General features: G+C 42.5%; 1 protein-coding gene across 1 annotated transcript in view; it reads right to left on the minus strand.

The window, feature by feature from the left end:
• The window catches only part of LOC139534809 (phosphatidylinositol 4,5-bisphosphate 3-kinase catalytic subunit alpha isoform-like), a 45,132-nt gene extending 29,654 nt beyond the window's left edge, over positions 1 to 15,478 (minus strand). The window contains exons 1-7 of the mRNA XM_071334268.1: positions 15,202 to 15,478; positions 15,013 to 15,098; positions 13,952 to 14,057; positions 11,937 to 12,089; positions 11,303 to 11,434; positions 7,710 to 7,834; positions 7,318 to 7,399 (exon numbers count right to left, since the gene is read on the minus strand). Coding sequence (XP_071190369.1) covers positions 7,318 to 7,399; positions 7,710 to 7,834; positions 11,303 to 11,434; positions 11,937 to 12,089; positions 13,952 to 14,057; positions 15,013 to 15,098; positions 15,202 to 15,411 — 894 coding nt within the window. The 5' untranslated portion in view covers positions 15,412 to 15,478. The remainder of the gene's footprint in view (positions 1 to 7,317; positions 7,400 to 7,709; positions 7,835 to 11,302; positions 11,435 to 11,936; positions 12,090 to 13,951; positions 14,058 to 15,012; positions 15,099 to 15,201) is intronic.
• Between the last annotated feature and the right edge of the window lie 2,049 nt (positions 15,479 to 17,527).

The raw sequence follows: 17,527 nt of genomic DNA on the forward strand, positions 1-17,527 counted from the left end.
AGACAGACAGGTATTCTAGTGGAGAAACAGACAGACAGGTATTCTTGAGGAGAAACAGTCAGACATGTATTATTGAGGAGAAACAGACAGACAGGTATTCTTCAGGAGAAACAGACAGACAGTTATTCTAGTGGAGAAACAGACAGACAGGTATTCTTGAGGAGAAACAGACAGACAGGTATTCTTGAGGAGAAACAGACAGACAGGTATTCTAGTGGAGAAACAGACAGACAGGTATTCTTGAGGAGAAACAGACAGACAGGTATTATTGAGGAGAAACAGACTGACAGACAGGTATTCTAGAGGAGAAACAGACAGACAGGTATTCTAGAGGAGAAACAGACAGACAGGTATTCTATTGGAGAAACAGACAGACAGGTATTCTAGTGGAGAAACAGACAGACAGGTATTCTAGAGGAGAAACAGACTGACAGGTATTCTAGAGGAGAAACAGACAGACAGGTATTCTAGAGGAGAAACAGACAGACAGGTATTCTAGAGGAGAAACAGACAGACAGGTATTCTAGTGGAGAAACAGACAGACAGGTATTCTAGAGGAGAAACAGACAGACAGGTATTCTAGAGGAGAAACAGACTGACATGTATTCTAGAGGAGAAACAGACAGACAGGTATTCTAGAGGAGAAACAGACAGACAGACAGGTATTCTAGAGGAGAAACAGACAGACAGGTATTCTAGAGGAGAAATAGACTGACAGACATGTATTCTTGAGGAGAAACAGACAGACAGGTATTCTATTGGAGAAACAGACAGACAGGTATTCTAGAGGAGAAACAGACTGACAGACATGTATTCTAGAGGAGAAACAGACACACATGTATTCTAGTGGAGAAACAGACAGACAGGTATTCAATAGTAGAAACAGACAGATAGACAGGTATTCTAGAGGAGAAACAGACAGACAGGTATTATAGTGGAGAAACAGACAGACATGTATTCTAGAGGAGAAACAGACAGACAGGTATTCTAGAGTAGAAACAGACAGACAGGTATTCTAGAGGAGAAACAGACAGACAGACATGTATTCTAGAGGAGAAACAGACAGACAGGCATTCTAGAGGAGAAACAGACAGACAGGAATTCTAGAGGAGAAACAGACAGACAGGTATTCTTGAGGAGAAACAGACAGACAGGTATTCTTGAGGAGAAACAGACAGACAGGTATTCTAGTGGAGAAACAGACAGACAGGTATTCTTGAGGAGAAACAGACAGACAGGTATTATTGAGGAGAAACAGACTGACAGACAGGTATTCTAGAGGAGAAACAGACAGACAGGTATTCTAGAGGAGAAACAGACAGACAGGTATTCTATTGGAGAAACAGACAGACAGGTATTCTAGTGGAGAAACAGACAGACAGGTATTCTAGAGGAGAAACAGACTGACAGGTATTCTAGAGGAGAAACAGACTGACAGGTATTCTAGAGGAGAAACAGACAGACAGGTATTCTAGAGGAGAAACAGACAGACAGGTATTCTAGTGGAGAAACAGACAGACAGGTATTCTAGAGGAGAAACAGACAGACAGGTATTCTAGAGGAGAAACAGACTGACATGTATTCTAGAGGAGAAACAGACAGACAGGTATTCTAGAGGAGAAACAGACAGACAGACAGGTATTCTAGAGGAGAAACAGACAGACAGGTATTCTAGAGGAGAAACAGACAGAGAGGTATTCTATTGGAGAAACAGACAGACAGGTATTCTAGTGGAGAAACAGACAGACAGGTATTCTAGAGGAGAAACAGACTGACAGGTATTCTAGAGGAGAAACAGACTGACAGGTATTCTAGAGGAGAAACAGACAGACAGGTATTCTAGAGGAGAAACAGACAGACAGGTATTCTAGTGGAGAAACAGACAGACAGGTATTCTAGAGGAGAAACAGACAGACAGGTATTCTAGAGGAGAAACAGACAGACATGTATTCTAGAGGAGAAACAGACAGACAGGTATTCTAGAGGAGACAGATAGACAGACAGGTATTCTAGAGGAGAAACAGACAGACAGGTATTCTAGAGGAGAAACAGACAGACAGGTATTCTAGAGGAGAAACAGACTGACAGACAGGTATTCTAGAGGAGAAACAGACAGACAGGTATTCTAGAGGAGAAACAGACAGACAGACAGGTATTCTAGAGGAGAAACAGACAGACAGGTATTCTAGAGGAGAAACAGACAGAGAGGTATTCAATAGTAGAAACAGACAGATAGACAGGTATTCTAGAGGAGAAACAGACAGACAGGTATTCTAGTGGAGAAACAGACAGACATGTATTCTAGAGGAGAAACAGACAGACAGGTATTCTAGAGGAGAAACAGACAGACAGGTATTCTAGAGGAGAAACAGACAGACAGACATGTATTCTAGAGGAGAAACAGACAGACAGGTATTCTAGAGGAGAAACAGACAGACAGGTATTCTAGAGGAGAAACAGACAGACAGGTATTCTTGAGGAGAAACAGACAGACAGGTATTCTTGAGGAGAAACAGACAGACATGTATTCTAGTGGAGAAACAGACAGACAGGTATTCTTGAGGAGAAACAGACAGACAGGTATTATTGAGGAGAAACAGACTGACAGACAGGTATTCTAGAGGAGAAACAGACAGACAGGTATTCTAGAGGAGAAACAGACAGACAGGTATTCTATTGGAGAAACAGACAGACAGGTATTCTAGTGGAGAAACAGACAGACAGGTATTCTAGAGGAGAAACAGACTGACAGGTATTCTAGAGGAGAAACAGACTGACAGGTATTCTAGAGGAGAAACAGACAGACAGGTATTCTAGAGGAGAAACAGACAGACAGGTATTCTAGAGGAGAAACAGACAGACAGGTATTCTAGAGGAGAAACAGACAGACAGGTATTCTAGAGGAGAAACAGACTGACAGGTATTCTAGAGGAGAAACAGACAGACAGGTATTCTAGAGGAGAAACAGACAGACAGACAGGTATTCTAGAGGAGAAACAGACAGACAGGTATTCTTGAGGAGAAACAGTCAGACATGTATTCTTGAGGAGAAACAGACAGACAGGTATTCTAGTGGAGAAACAGACAGACAGGTATTCTAGAGGAGAAACAGACTAGACAGACATGTATTCTAGAGGAGAAACAGACAGACAGACATGTATTCTAGAGGAGAAACAGACAGACAGGTATTCAATAGTAGAAGACAGACAGACAGACAGGTATTCTAGAGGAGAAACAGACAGACAGGTATTCTAGTGGAGAAACAGACAGACAGGTATTCTAGAGGAGAAACAGACAGACAGGTATTCTAGAGGAGAAACAGACACACATGTATTCTAGTGGAGAAACAGACAGACAGGTATTCAATAGTAGAAACAGACAGATAGACAGGTATTCTAGAGGAGAAACAGACAGACAGGTATTATAGTGGAGAAACAGACAGACATGTATTCTAGAGGAGAAACAGACAGACAGGTATTCTAGAGTAGAAACAGACAGACAGGTATTCTAGAGGAGAAACAGACAGACAGACATGTATTCTAGAGGAGAAACAGACAGACAGGCATTCTAGAGGAGAAACAGACAGACAGGAATTCTAGAGGAGAAACAGACAGACAGGTATTCTTGAGGAGAAACAGACAGACATGTATTCTAGAGGAGAAACAGACAGACGGGTCATCTAAAAGAGAAACAGACAGACAGACAGATATTTTAGAGGAGAAATAGACAGACAGGTAATCTAGAGGAGAAACAGACAGACAGACAGGTATTATAGTGGAGAAACAGACAGACAGTTATTCTAGAGGAGAAACATACAGAGAGGTATTCTAGAGGAGAAACAGACAGACAGAGAGGTATTCTAGAGGAGAAACAGACAGACAGACAGACAGACAGACAGGTATTCTAGTGGAGAAACAGACATACATGTATTCTAGTGGAGAAACAGACAGACAGGTATTCTTGAGGAGAAACAGACAGACAGGTATTCTAGAGGAGAAACAGACAGAGGTATTCTAGTGGAGAAACAGACAGACAGGTATTCTTGAGGAGAAACAGTCAGATATGTATTATTGAGGAGAAACAGACAGACAGGTATTCTTGAGGAGAAACAGACAGACAGGTATTCTAGTGGAGAAACAGACAGACATGTATTCTTGAGGAGAAACAGACAGACAGGTATTCTTGAGGCGAAACAGACAGACAGGTATTCTTGAGGAGAAACAGACAGACAGGTATTCTAGTGGAGAAACAGACAGACATGTATTCTTGAGGAGAAACAGACAGACAGGTATTATTGAGGAGAAACAGACTGACAGACATGTATTCTAGAGGAGAAACAGACAGACAGGTATTCTAGAGGAGAAACAGACAGACAGGTATTCTAGAGGAGAAACAGACAGACAGGTATTCTATTGGAGAAACAGACAGACAGGTATTCTAGAGGAGAAACAGACAGACAGGTATTCTAGAGGAGAAACAGACAGACAGGTATTCTAGAGGAGAAACAGACTGACATGTATTCTAGAGGAGAAACAGACAGACAGGTATTCTAGAGGAGAAACAGACAGACAGGTATTCTAGAGGATAAACAGACAGACAGGTATTCTAGAGGATAAACAGACAGACAGGTATTCTAGAGGAGAAACAGACTGACAGACAGGTATTCTAGAGGAGAAACAGACAGACAGGTATTCTAGAGGAGAAACAGACTGACAGGTATTCTAGAGGAGAAACAGACAGACAGGTATTCTAGCGGAGAAACAGACAGACAGGTATTCTAGAGGAGAAACAGACAGACAGGTATTCTAGAGGAGAAACAGACAGACATGTATTCTAGAGGAGAAACAGACAGACAGGCATTCTAGAGGAGAAACAGACAGACAGGAATTCTAGAGGAGAAACAGACAGACAGGTATTCTTGAGGAGAAACAGACAGACATGTATTCTAGAGGAGAAACAGACAGACGGGTCATCTAAAAGAGAAACAGACAGACAGACAGATATTTTAGAGGAGAAATAGACAGACAGGTAATCTAGAGGAGAAACAGACAGACAGACAGAAACAGACAGACAGGTATTATAGTGGAGAAACAGACAGACAGTTATTCTAGAGGAGAAACATACAGAGAGGTATTCTAGAGGAGAAACAGACAGACAGACAGACAGACAGGTATTCTAGTGGAGAAACAGACATACATGTATTCTAGTGGAGAAACAGACAGACAGGTATTCTTGAGGAGAAACAGACAGACAGGTATTCTAGAGGAGAAACAGACAGAGGTATTCTAGTGGAGAAACAGACAGACAGGTATTCTTGAGGAGAAACAGTCAGATATGTATTATTGAGGAGAAACAGACAGACAGGTATTCTTGAGGAGAAACAGACAGACAGGTATTCTAGTGGAGAAACAGACAGACATGTATTCTTGAGGAGAAACAGACAGACAGGTATTCTTGAGGCGAAACAGACAGACAGGTATTCTTGAGGAGAAACAGACAGACAGGTATTCTAGTGGAGAAACAGACAGACATGTATTCTTGAGGAGAAACAGACAGACAGGTATTATTGAGGAGAAACAGACTGACAGACATGTATTCTAGAGGAGAAACAGACAGACAGGTATTCTAGAGGAGAAACAGACAGACAGGTATTCTAGAGGAGAAACAGACAGACAGGTATTCTATTGGAGAAACAGACAGACAGGTATTCTAGAGGAGAAACAGACAGACAGGTATTCTAGAGGAGAAACAGACAGACAGGTATTCTAGAGGAGAAACAGACTGACATGTATTCTAGAGGAGAAACAGACAGACAGGTATTCTAGAGGAGAAACAGACAGACAGGTATTCTAGAGGATAAACAGACAGACAGGTATTCTAGAGGATAAACAGACAGACAGGTATTCTAGAGGAGAAACAGACAGACAGGTATTCTAGAGGAGAAACAGACTGACAGGTATTCTAGAGGAGAAACAGACAGACAGATATTCTAGAGGAGAAACAGACAGACAGGTATTCTAGTGGAGAAACAGACAGACAGGTATTCTAGAGGAGAAACAGACTGACAGACAGGTATTCTAGAGGAGAAACAGACAGACATGTATTCTAGAGGAGAAACAGACTGACAGACAGGTATTCTAGAGGAGAAACAGACAGACAGGTATTCTAGAGGAGAAACAGACAGACAGGTATTCTAGCGTAGAAACAGACAGACAGGTATTCTAGAGGAGAAACAGACAGACAGACAGGTATTCTTGAGGAGAAACAGACTGACAGGTATTCTAGAGGAGAAACAGACAGACAGGTATTCTAGAGGAGAAACAGACAGACAGACAGACAGGTATTCTAGAGGAGAAACAGACTGACAGACAGGTATTCTAGAGGAGAAACAGACTGACAGGTATTCTAGAGGAGAAACAGACAGACAGACAGGTATTCTAGAGGAGAAACAGACTGACATGTATTCTAGAGGAGAAACAGACTGACAGACAGGTATTCTAGAGGAGAAACAGACAGACAGGTATTCTAGAGGAGAAACAGACTGACATGTATTCTAGAGGAGAAACAGACAGACAGGTATTCTAGAGGAGAAACAGACTGACAGACAGGTATTCTAGAGGAGAAACAGACAGACAGGTATTCTAGAGGAGAAACAGACAGACAGGTATTCTAGAGGAGAAACAGACTGACATGTATTCTAGAGGAGAAACAGACAGACATGTATTCTAGAGGAGAAACAGACTGACAGACAGGTATTCTAGAGGAGAAACAGACAGACATGTATTCTGGAGGAGAAACAGACAGACAGGTATTCTAGAGGAGAAACAGACTGACAGACAGGTATTCTAGAGGAGAAACAGACAGACAGGTATTCTAGAGGAGAAACAGACTGACAGACAGGTATTCTAGAGGAGAAACAGACAGACAGGTATTCTAGAGGAGAAACAGACTGACAGACAGGAATTCTAGAGGAGAAACAGACAGACAGGTATTCTAGAGGAGAAACAGACTGACAGACAGGTATTCTAGAGGAGAAACAGACTGACAGACAGGTATTCTAGAGGAGAAACAGACTGACAGACAGGTATTCTAGAGGAGAAACAGACAGACAGACATGTATTCTAGAGGAGAAACAGACTGACAGGTATTCTAGAGGAGAAACAGACAGACAGGTATTCTAGAGGAGAAACAACAGACAGACAGACAGGTATTCTAGAGGAGAAACAGACAGACAGGTATTCTAGAGGAGAAACAGACAGACAGGTATTCTAGAGGAGAAACAGACAGACAGACAGACAGACAGACAGCCATCCATACCTGTGACCACTCGTCTCTAGAGTTCCATTTGACTGACTGCAGCAGCTTAGGAAGAGACTCTGGAATGTTCACACAGTAATGTCTAGAAGATGAGGGAGGGAGGGATATGGAGGGCGGAGGGATATGGAGGGAGGGAGGGAGGGAGGGAGGGAGGGAGGGAGGGAGGGAGAGAGAGAGAGAGAGAGAGAGAGAGAGAGAGAGAGAGAGAGAGAGAGAGAGAGAGAGAGAGAGAGAGAGAGAGAGAGAGAGAGAGAGAGAGAGAGAGAGAGAGAGCATTCAGTTCAGCTTGTATTATCTAAACCTATTCTAGTTTGGCTCCATATTTCAGTTTCTTGCCAATAGAACAATATAGAGTTGGGCTAAAAGACACACAGTCCACCTGCAGCAGTTACCTGTGTCTCCAGAGAAAGTCCTTCTCCTGTTCAGACAGCTCATAGAGAGGGTCTCTGCTACAGAGAGACCTGAGCTGCTCACCATCCGCCACTGAGACACTACTGTCACACGCCAGCCTGCTACTCTGAAACACACAGCAGCACAGGACCATCATTAACAAAGAACTGGAGGTCTGTCCAGTACTCTCTCGCTCACCAGTCCTAGACAGTAGTTGTAACCCAGTTCGCTCACCAGTCCTAGACAGTAGTTGTAACCCAGTTCTCTCACCAGTCCTAGACAGTAGTTGTAACCCAGTTCTCTCACCAGTCCTAGACAGTAGTTGTAACCCAGTTCTCTCAGTCCTAGACAGTAGTTGTAACCCAGTTCGCTCACCAGTCCTAGACAGTAGTTGTAACCCAGTTCTCTCACCAGTCCTAGACAGTAGTTGTAACCCAGTCCTCTCAGTCCTAGACAGTAGTTGTAACCCAGTTCGCTCACCAGTCCTAGACAGTAGTTGTAACCCAGTTCTCTCACCAGTCCTAGACAGTAGTTGTAACCCAGTCCTCTCACCAGTCCTAGACAGTAGTTGTAACCCAGTTCGCTCACCAGTCCTAGACAGTAGTTGTAACCCAGTTCTCTCACCAGTCCTAGACAGTAGTTGTAACCCAGTTCTCTCAGTCCTAGACAGTAGTTGTAACCCAGTTCTCTCAGTCCTAGACAGTAGTTGGAACCCAGTTCTCTCACCAGTCCTAGACAGTAGTTGTAACCCAGTCCTCTCACCAGTCCTAGACAGTAGTTGTAACCCAGTTCTCTCACCAGTCCTAGACAGTAGTTGTAACCCAGTCCTCTCACCAGTCCTAGACAGTAGTTGTAACCCAGTTCTCTCACCAGTCCTAGACAGTAGTTGTAACCCAGTCCTCTCACCAGTCCTAGACAGTAGTTGTAACCCAGTTCTCTCACCAGTCCTAGACAGTAGTTGTAACCCAGTTCTCTCACCAGTCCTAGACAGTAGTTGTAACCCAGTTCTCTCACCAGTCCTAGACAGTAGTTGTAACCCAGTCCTCTCACCAGTCCTAGACAGTAGTTGTAACCCAGTTCTCTCAGTCCTAGACAGTAGTTGTAACCCAGTTCTCTCACCAGTCCTAGACAGTAGTTGTAACCCAGTTCTCTCACCAGTCCTAGACAGTAGTTGTAACCCAGTTCTCTCAGTCCTAGACAGTAGTTGTAACCCAGTTCTCTCACCAGTCCTAGACAGTAGTTGTAACCCAGTTCTCTCACCAGTCCTAGACAGTAGTTGTAACCCAGTTCTCTCACCAGTCCTAGACAGTAGTTGTAACCCAGTTCTCTCACCAGTCCTAGACAGTAGTTGTAACCCAGTTCTCTCACCAGTCCTAGACAGTAGTTGTAACCCAGTTCTCTCACGAGTCCTAGACAGTAGTTGTAACCCAGTCCTCTCACCAGTCCTAGACAGTAGTTGTAACCCAGTTCTCTCACCAGTCCTAGACAGTAGTTGTAACCCAGTCCTCTCACCAGTCCTAGACAGTAGTTATAACCCAGTTCTCTCACCAGTCCTAGACAGTAGTTGTAACCCAGTCCTCTCACCAGTCCTAGACAGTAGTTGTAACCCAGTCCTCTCACCAGTCCTAGACAGTAGTTGTAACCCAGTCCTCTCACCAGTCCTAGACAGTAGTTGTAACCCAGTTCTCTCACCAGTCCAAGACAGTAGTTGTAACCCAGTTCTCTCACCAGTCCTAGACAGTAGTTGTAACCCAGTCCTCTCACCAGTCCTAGACAGTAGTTGTAACCCAGTTCTCTCAGTCCTAGACAGTAGTTGTAACCCAGTTCTCTCAGTCCTAGACAGTAGTTGTAACCCAGTTCTCTCACCAGTCCTAGACAGTAGTTGTAACCCAGTCCTCTCACCAGTCCTAGACAGTAGTTGTAACCCAGTTCTCTCACCAGTCCTAGACAGTAGTTGTAACCCAGTCCTCTCACCAGTCCTAGACAGTAGTTGTAACCCAGTTCTCTCACCAGTCCTAGAAAGTAGTTGTAACCCAGTTCTCTCACCAGTCCTAGACAGTAGTTGTAACCCAGTTCTCTCACCAGTCCTAGACAGTAGTTGTAACCCAGTTCTCTCAGTCCTAGACAGTAGTTATAACCCAGTTCTCTCACCAGTCCTAGACAGTAGTTGTAACCCAGTCCTCTCACCAGTCCTAGACAGTAGTTGTAACCCAGTCCTCTCACCAGTCCTAGACAGTAGTTGTAACCCAGTCCTCTCACCAGTCCTAGACAGTAGTTGTAACCCAGTTCTCTCACCAGTCCTAGACAGTAGTTGTAACCCAGTTCTCTCACCAGTCCTAGACAGTAGTTGTAACCCAGTCCTCTCACCAGTCCTAGACAGTAGTTGTAACCCAGTTCTCTCAGTCCTAGACAGTAGTTGTAACCCAGTTCTCTCAGTCCTAGACAGTAGTTGTAACCCAGTTCTCTCACCAGTCCTAGACAGTAGTTGTAACCCAGTCCTCTCACCAGTCCTAGACAGTAGTTGTAACCCAGTTCTCTCACCAGTCCTAGACAGTAGTTGTAACCCAGTCCTCTCACCAGTCCTAGACAGTAGTTGTAACTCAGTTCTCTCACCAGTCCTAGACAGTAGTTGTAACCCAGTTCTCTCAGTCCTAGACAGTAGTTGTAACCCAGTTCTCTCAGTCCTAGACAGTAGTTGTAACCCAGTTCTCTCAGTCCTAGACAGTAGTTGTAACCCAGTTCTCTCACCAGTCCTAGACAGTAGTTGTAACCCAGTTCTCTCACCAGTCCTAGACAGTAGTTGTAACCCAGTTCTCTCACCAGTCCTAGACAGTAGTTGTAACCCAGTTCTCTCAGTCCTAGACAGTAGTTGTAACCCAGTCCTCTCACCAGTCCTAGACAGTAGTTGTAACCCAGTCCTCTCACCAGTCCTAGACAGTAGGTGTAACCCAGTCCTCTCACCAGTCCTAGACAGTAGTTGTAACCCAGTTCTCTCAGTCCTAGACAGTAGTTGTAACTCAGTTCTCTCAGTCCTAGACAGTAGTTGTAACCCAGTTCTCTCACCAGTCCTAGACAGTAGTTGTAACCCAGTTCTCTCACCAGTCCTAGACAGTAGTTGTAACCCAGTTCTCTCACCAGTCCTAGACAGTAGTTGTAACCCAGTTCTCTCACCAGTCCTAGACAGTAGTTGTAACCCAGTTCTCTCACCAGTCCTAGACAGTAGTTGTAACCCAGTCCTCTCACCAGTCCTAGACAGTAGTTGTAACCCAGTTCTCTCACCAGTCCTAGACAGTAGTTGTAACCCAGTCCTCTCACCAGTCCTAGACAGTAGTTGTAACCCAGTTCTCTCACCAGTCCTAGACAGTAGTTGTAACCCAGTTCTCTCAGTCCTAGACAGTAGTTGTAACCCAGTTCTCTCACCAGTCCTAGACAGTAGTTGTAACCCAGTTCTCTCAGTCCTAGACAGTAGTTGTAACCCAGTTCTCACCAGTCCTAGACAGTAGTTGTAACCCAGTTCTCTCACCAGTCCTAGACAGTAGTTGTAACCCAGTCCTCTCACCAGTCCTACACAGTAGTTGTAACCCAGTCCTCTCACCAGTCCTACACAGTAGTTGTAGCCCAGTTCTCTAGAGATGGTCCAGTTGGCGTGTTCCTCTATCTGTTGTTCATCGGGAAACAGGACCACCTGGTTGAACCATGAGAACTCTAGTTCAACACATGGAGTCTCCTACAGGGTGAGGAAGAGATCATGAGAACTCTAGTTCAACACATGGAGTCTCCTACTGGGTGAGGAAGAGATAAACATGGAGTCTCCTACAGGGTGAGGAAGAGATAAACATGGAGTCTCCTACTGGGTGAGGAAGAGATACACATGGAGTCTCCTACAGGGTGAGGAAGATATAAACATGGAGTCTCCTACAGGGTGAGGAAGATATAAACATGGAGTCTCCTACAGGGTGGGGAAGAGATCAAATGAGGTTAAACAGAAATACATTAACTTTTGTAAAGTCCTTTTTATATCAGCAAAACCCCAAAGAGCTCAGTGTTCGCCGACTATTGGACACGTTACCGGCATGGCAGTGGGTTCAAATCCAGCCCACTGCTTTTGTGTCCATCTTTCCCATGGTCTCCTCCTCTATCCAATAAAACATTTAAATGCTAAAAAGTATATCTTCAACATATCCAGACAGACAGACAGGAGTTGACCATAAAGCCTAGTTGTTCCTGACCTTGTTAGGGTTGGATCCAGCCACTCCTATAGGGTTGAGCAGGTCCTCCAAACCGTGAGGAACTGGCCACAGACTGAGCGCTACTTTGCCACACACTAACGTGTCCTTGTAGTCGAACAAGTTCACGTTACCCCACGCCAGCGGGCAGTGCTCCTACACACACACACACACACACACACACACACACACACACACACACACACACACACACACACACACACACACACACACACACACACACACACACACACACACACACACACACACACACAGTACCATAGACAGGTTAATATTTGTTAAAGTGAACGTACAGTGCTAGTAAACAGACACACAACATAGACAGGTTAGTATATGTTAGTATATGTTAGTATATGTTAGTACCATAGACAAGTTAGTATATGTTAGTATATGTTAGTACCATAGACATGTTAGTATATGTTAGTATATGTTAGTACCATAGACATGTTAGTATATGTTAGTATATGTTAGTACCATAGACAAGTTAGTATATGTTAGTATATGTTAGTACCATAGACATGTTAGTATATGTTAGTATATGGCAGTACCATAGACATGTTAGTATATGTTAGTATATGTTAGTATATGGCAGTACCATAGACAAGTTAGTATATGTTAGTATATGTTAGTACCATACACAAGTCAGTATATGTTAGTATATGCTAGTATATGTCAGTACCATAGACAAGTTAGTATATGTTAGTATATGTTAGTATATGTCAGTATATGTTAGTACCATAGACAAGTTAGTATATGGTAGTATATGGTAGTATATGTTAGTATATGTTAGTATATGCTAGTACCATAGACAAGTTAGTATATGTTAGTATATGTTAGTACCATAGACAAGTTAGTATATGTTAGTACCATAGACAAGTTAGTATATGTTAGTACCATAGACACGTTAGTATATGTTAGTATATGTTAGTACTAGTATCATAGACAAGTTAGTATATGTTAGTATATGTTAGTACTAGTACCATAGACAGGTTAGTATATGTTAGTACTAGTATCATATACATGTTAGTATATGTTAGTACTAGTACTATAGACAGGTTAGTATATGTTAGAATTTGTACCATAGACAGGTTAGTATATGTTATTATATGTTAGTACTAGTACCATAGACAGGTTAGTATATGTTAGTACTAGTATCATAGACAAGTTAGTATATGTTAGTATATGTTAGTACTAGTACCATAGACAGGTTAGTATATGTTAGTACCAGTATCATATACATGTTAGTATATGTTAGTACTAGTACTATAGACAGGTTAGTATATGTTAGAATTTGTACCATAGACAGGTTAGTATATGTTATTATATGTTAGTACTAGTACCATAGACAGGTTAGTATATGTTAGTACTAGTTCCATAGACAGGTTAGTATATGTTAGTATATGTTAGTATATGTTAGTATATGTTAGTACTAGTACCATAGACAAGTTAGTATATGTTAGTATATGTTAGTACTAGTACCATAGACACATTAGTATATGTTAGTATATGTTAGTACTAGTACCATAGACAGGTTAGTATATGTTCGTATATGTTAGTACTAGTACCATAGACAGGTTAGTATATGTTAGTATATGTTAGTACTAGTACCACAGACACGTTAGTATATGTTAGTATATGTTAGTACTAGTACCATAGACAGGTTAGTATATGTTCGTATATGTTAGTACTAGTACCATAGACATGTTAGTATATGTTAGTATATGTTAGTATATGTTAGTACTAGTACCATAGACAGGTTAGTATATGTTAGTATATGTTAGTACTAGTACCATAGACAGGTTAGTTAATGTTAGTATATGTTAGTACTAGTACCATAGACAGGCTAGTTAATGTTAGTATATGTTAGTACTAGTACCATATACACGTTAGTATATGTTAGTATATGTTAGTACTAGTACCATAGACACGTTAGTATATGTTAGTATATGTTAGTACTAGTACCATAGACACGTTAGTATATGCGGTGCAGTAGCTACCTCTTTGGCTCCCTTGCGTCCCTTGACGCTGCAGATGGAGAGACAGAGTCTGGCGGAGTGAGGGAGGTCCGTCATGTAGATGTCATAGGACAGCCACTCATTCCACCTGGAGAGGAGAAGAGGCCGATGAGATACGTTGTCTAGTTGTAGAAATGTTGTAATAATGTTGTAGCTGATAATGGTTGAGCCATTGCTGGGGTTTTTGATTCATACGAAGACTCTACATTCTCAAAGAAGTGTTATAGTAGTAATGATATAGTTGTAATGTTGTGGTGTTATAGTAGTGTTGTAGTAGTGTTGTAGTAATGGTATAGTAGTGTTGTAGTAATGTTATAGTAGTGTTGTAGTAGTTTTGTAGTAGTGTTGTAGTAATGTTATAGTAGTGTTGTAGTAGTGTTGTAGTAATGTTATAGTAGTGTTATAGTAGTGTTATAGTAGTGGTGTAGTAATGTTATAGTAGTGTTATAGTAGTGTTGTAGTAATGTTATAGTAGTGTTGTAGTAGTGTTGTAGTATTGTTATAGTAGTGTTGTAGTAGTGTTATAGTAGTGTTGTAGTAGTGTTGTAGTACTGTTATAGTAGTGTTGTAGTAGTGTTATAGTAGTAATGATATAGTTGTAATGTTGTGGTGTTATAGTAGTGTTGTAGTAGTGTTGTAGTAGTGTTGTAGTGTTGTTGTAGTGTTGTAGTAGTGTTGTAGTAATGTTGTAGTAATGTTGTAGTATTGTTGTAGTAATGTTGTAGTAGTGTTGTATTAATGTTGTGGTGTTATAGTAGTGTTGTAGTAATGTTGTAGTAGTGTTGTAGTAGTGTTGTAGTAGTGTTATAGTAGTGTTGTAGTAGTGCTATAGTAGTGTTATAGTAGTGTTGTAGTAGTGTTATAGTAGTAGTGTTATAGTGGTGTTGTAGTAGTGCTGTGGTAATGTTATCGTAGTGCTATAGTAATGTTATAGTGGTGTTGTGGTGGTGCAGTAATGTCACCTGGGGTTGGAGCAGGGTACTCTCTGGGTGTTGTAGTAGTGTTGTAGTAGTGTTATAGTAGTGTTATAGTAGTAATGTTACCTGGGGTTGGAGCAGGGTACTCTCTGGGTGTTGACGTTGTCACACAGCGGCTCTCCTCCATGATAGATACCAGTTCTAACATAAATCTACAACAGTTGATCAGTTACAGGAGACAACATGATGTCAACACACACAGACAGTTAATATTGACATCAATTGTTATTATCATGATGGAGACTGTCTGTCTACCTTGTCAATGTCTCTGATGTTGACGTTGACGTATGTGGCACAGAGCAGGCGGACCCTCAGAAAGGTGTTGAAGGCCCAGAGAGAGCGCGGTGAGCTGGGATCTCCCCCCCCAGGACAGGGGCTGGGCTGGGGGGTCCGCCGACTGTAGGAGGGAGCTACAAACCCACTGGCTGGGAGCTGGCTGTACAGACTGTCCTTTGACACTAACATCAGGTGGGGTAGGCGGCCTACTGTTATACAGCTACGGATATACTGGGGGAGGGAGGGAGATACAGGGGGATGAAAGAGAGGAATGGGAATTAAGAGTGTGATCACGTTAATCTGTGTGTGTCTATGGATCAGCCATGACAGTCTAACTGAATAGTGTGTGTTTGTCTCTGTGTGTGTGTGTGTGTGTGTGTGTGTGTGTGTGTGTGTGTGTGTGTGTGTGTGTGTGTGTGTGTGTGTGTGTGTGTGTGTGTGTGTGTGTGTGTGTGTGTGTGTGTGTGTGTGTGTGTATACTGACTGAGGGGGTATATATTTATACTGACTGAGGGGTATATATTTATACTGACTGAGGGGTATATATTTATACTGACTGAGAGGTATTTATTTATACTGACTGAGGGGTATTTATTTATACTGACTGAGGGGTATTTATTTATACTGACTGAGGGGTATATATTTATATTGACTGAGGGGGTATATATTTATACTGACTGAGGGGTATATACAGTGGGGAGAACAAGTATTTGATACACTGACGATTTTGCAGGTTTTCCTACTTACAAAGCATGTAGAGGTCTGTAATTTTTATCATAGGTACACTTCAACTGTGAGAGAAGGAATCTAAAACAAAAATCCAGAAAATCACATTGTATGATTTTTAAGTAATTAATTAGCATTTTATTGCATGACATAAGTATTTGATACATCAGAAAAGCAGAACTGAATATTTGGTACAGAAACCTTAGTTTGCAATTACAGAGATCATACGTTTCCTGTAGTTCTTGACCAGGTTTGCACACACTGCAGCAGGGATTTTGGCCCACTCCTCCATACAGACCTTCTCCAGATCCTTCAGGTTTCGGGGCTGTCGCTGGGCAATACGGACTTTCGGCTCCCTCCAAAGATTTTCTATTGGGTTCAGGTCTGGAGACTGGCTAGGCCACTCCAGGACCTTGAGATGCTTCTTACGGAGCCACTCCTTAGTTGCCCTGGCTGTGTGTTTCGGGTCGTTGTCATGCTGGAAGACCCAGCCACGACCCATCTTCAATGCTCTTACTGAGGGAAGGAGGTTGTTGGTCAAGATCTCGCGATACATGGCCCCATCCATCCTCCCCTCAATACGGTGCAGTCGTCCTGTCCCCTTTGCAGAAAAGCATCCCCAAAGAATGATGTTTCCACCTCCATGCTTCACGGTTGGGATGGTGTTCTTGGGGTTGTACTCATCCTTCTATTCCTCCAAACACGGCGAGTGGAGTTTAGAGCAAAAAGCTCTATTTTTGTCTCATCAGACCACATGACCTTCTCCCATTCCTCCTCTGGATCATCCAGATGGTCATTGGCAAACTTCAGACGGGCCTGGACATGCGCTGGCTTGAGCAGGGGGACCTTGCGTGCGCTGCAGGATTTTAATCCATGACGGCGTAGTGTGTTACTAATGGTTTTCTTTGAGACTGTGGTCCCAGCTCTCTTCAGGTCATTGACCAGGTCCTGCCGTGTAGTTCTGGGCTGATCCCTCACATTCCTCATGATCATTGATGCCCCACGAGGTGAGATCTTGCATGGAGCCCCAGACCGAGGGTGATTGACCGTCATCTTGAACTTCTTCCATTTTCTAATAATTGTGCCAACAGTTGTTGCCTTCTCACCAAGCTGCTTGCCTATTGTCCTGTAGCCCATCCCAGCCTTGTACAGGTCTACAATTTATCCCTGATGTCCTTACACAGCTCTCTGGTCTTGGCCATTGTGGAGAGGTTGGAGTCTGTTTGATTGAGTGTGTGGACAGGTGTCTTTTATACAGGTAACGAGTTCAAACAGGTGCAGTTAATACAGGTAATGAGTGGAGAACAGGAGGGCTTCTTAAAGAAAAACTAACAGGTCTGTGAGAGCCGGAATTCTTACTGGTTGGTAGGTGATCAAATACTTATGTCATGCAATAAAATGCAAATTAATTACTTAAAAATCATACAATGTGATTTTCTGGATTTTTGTTTTAGATTCCGTCTCTCACAGTTGAAGTGTACCTATGATAAAAATGACAGACCTCTACATGCTTTGTAAGTAGGAAAACCTGCAAAATCGGCAGTGTATCAAATACTTGTTCTCCCCACTGTATTTATAC

The sequence above is a fragment of the Salvelinus alpinus genome, chromosome 11, assembly GCF_045679555.1.
Source record: "Salvelinus alpinus chromosome 11, SLU_Salpinus.1, whole genome shotgun sequence".
Lineage (NCBI taxonomy): Eukaryota > Metazoa > Chordata > Actinopteri > Salmoniformes > Salmonidae > Salvelinus > Salvelinus alpinus.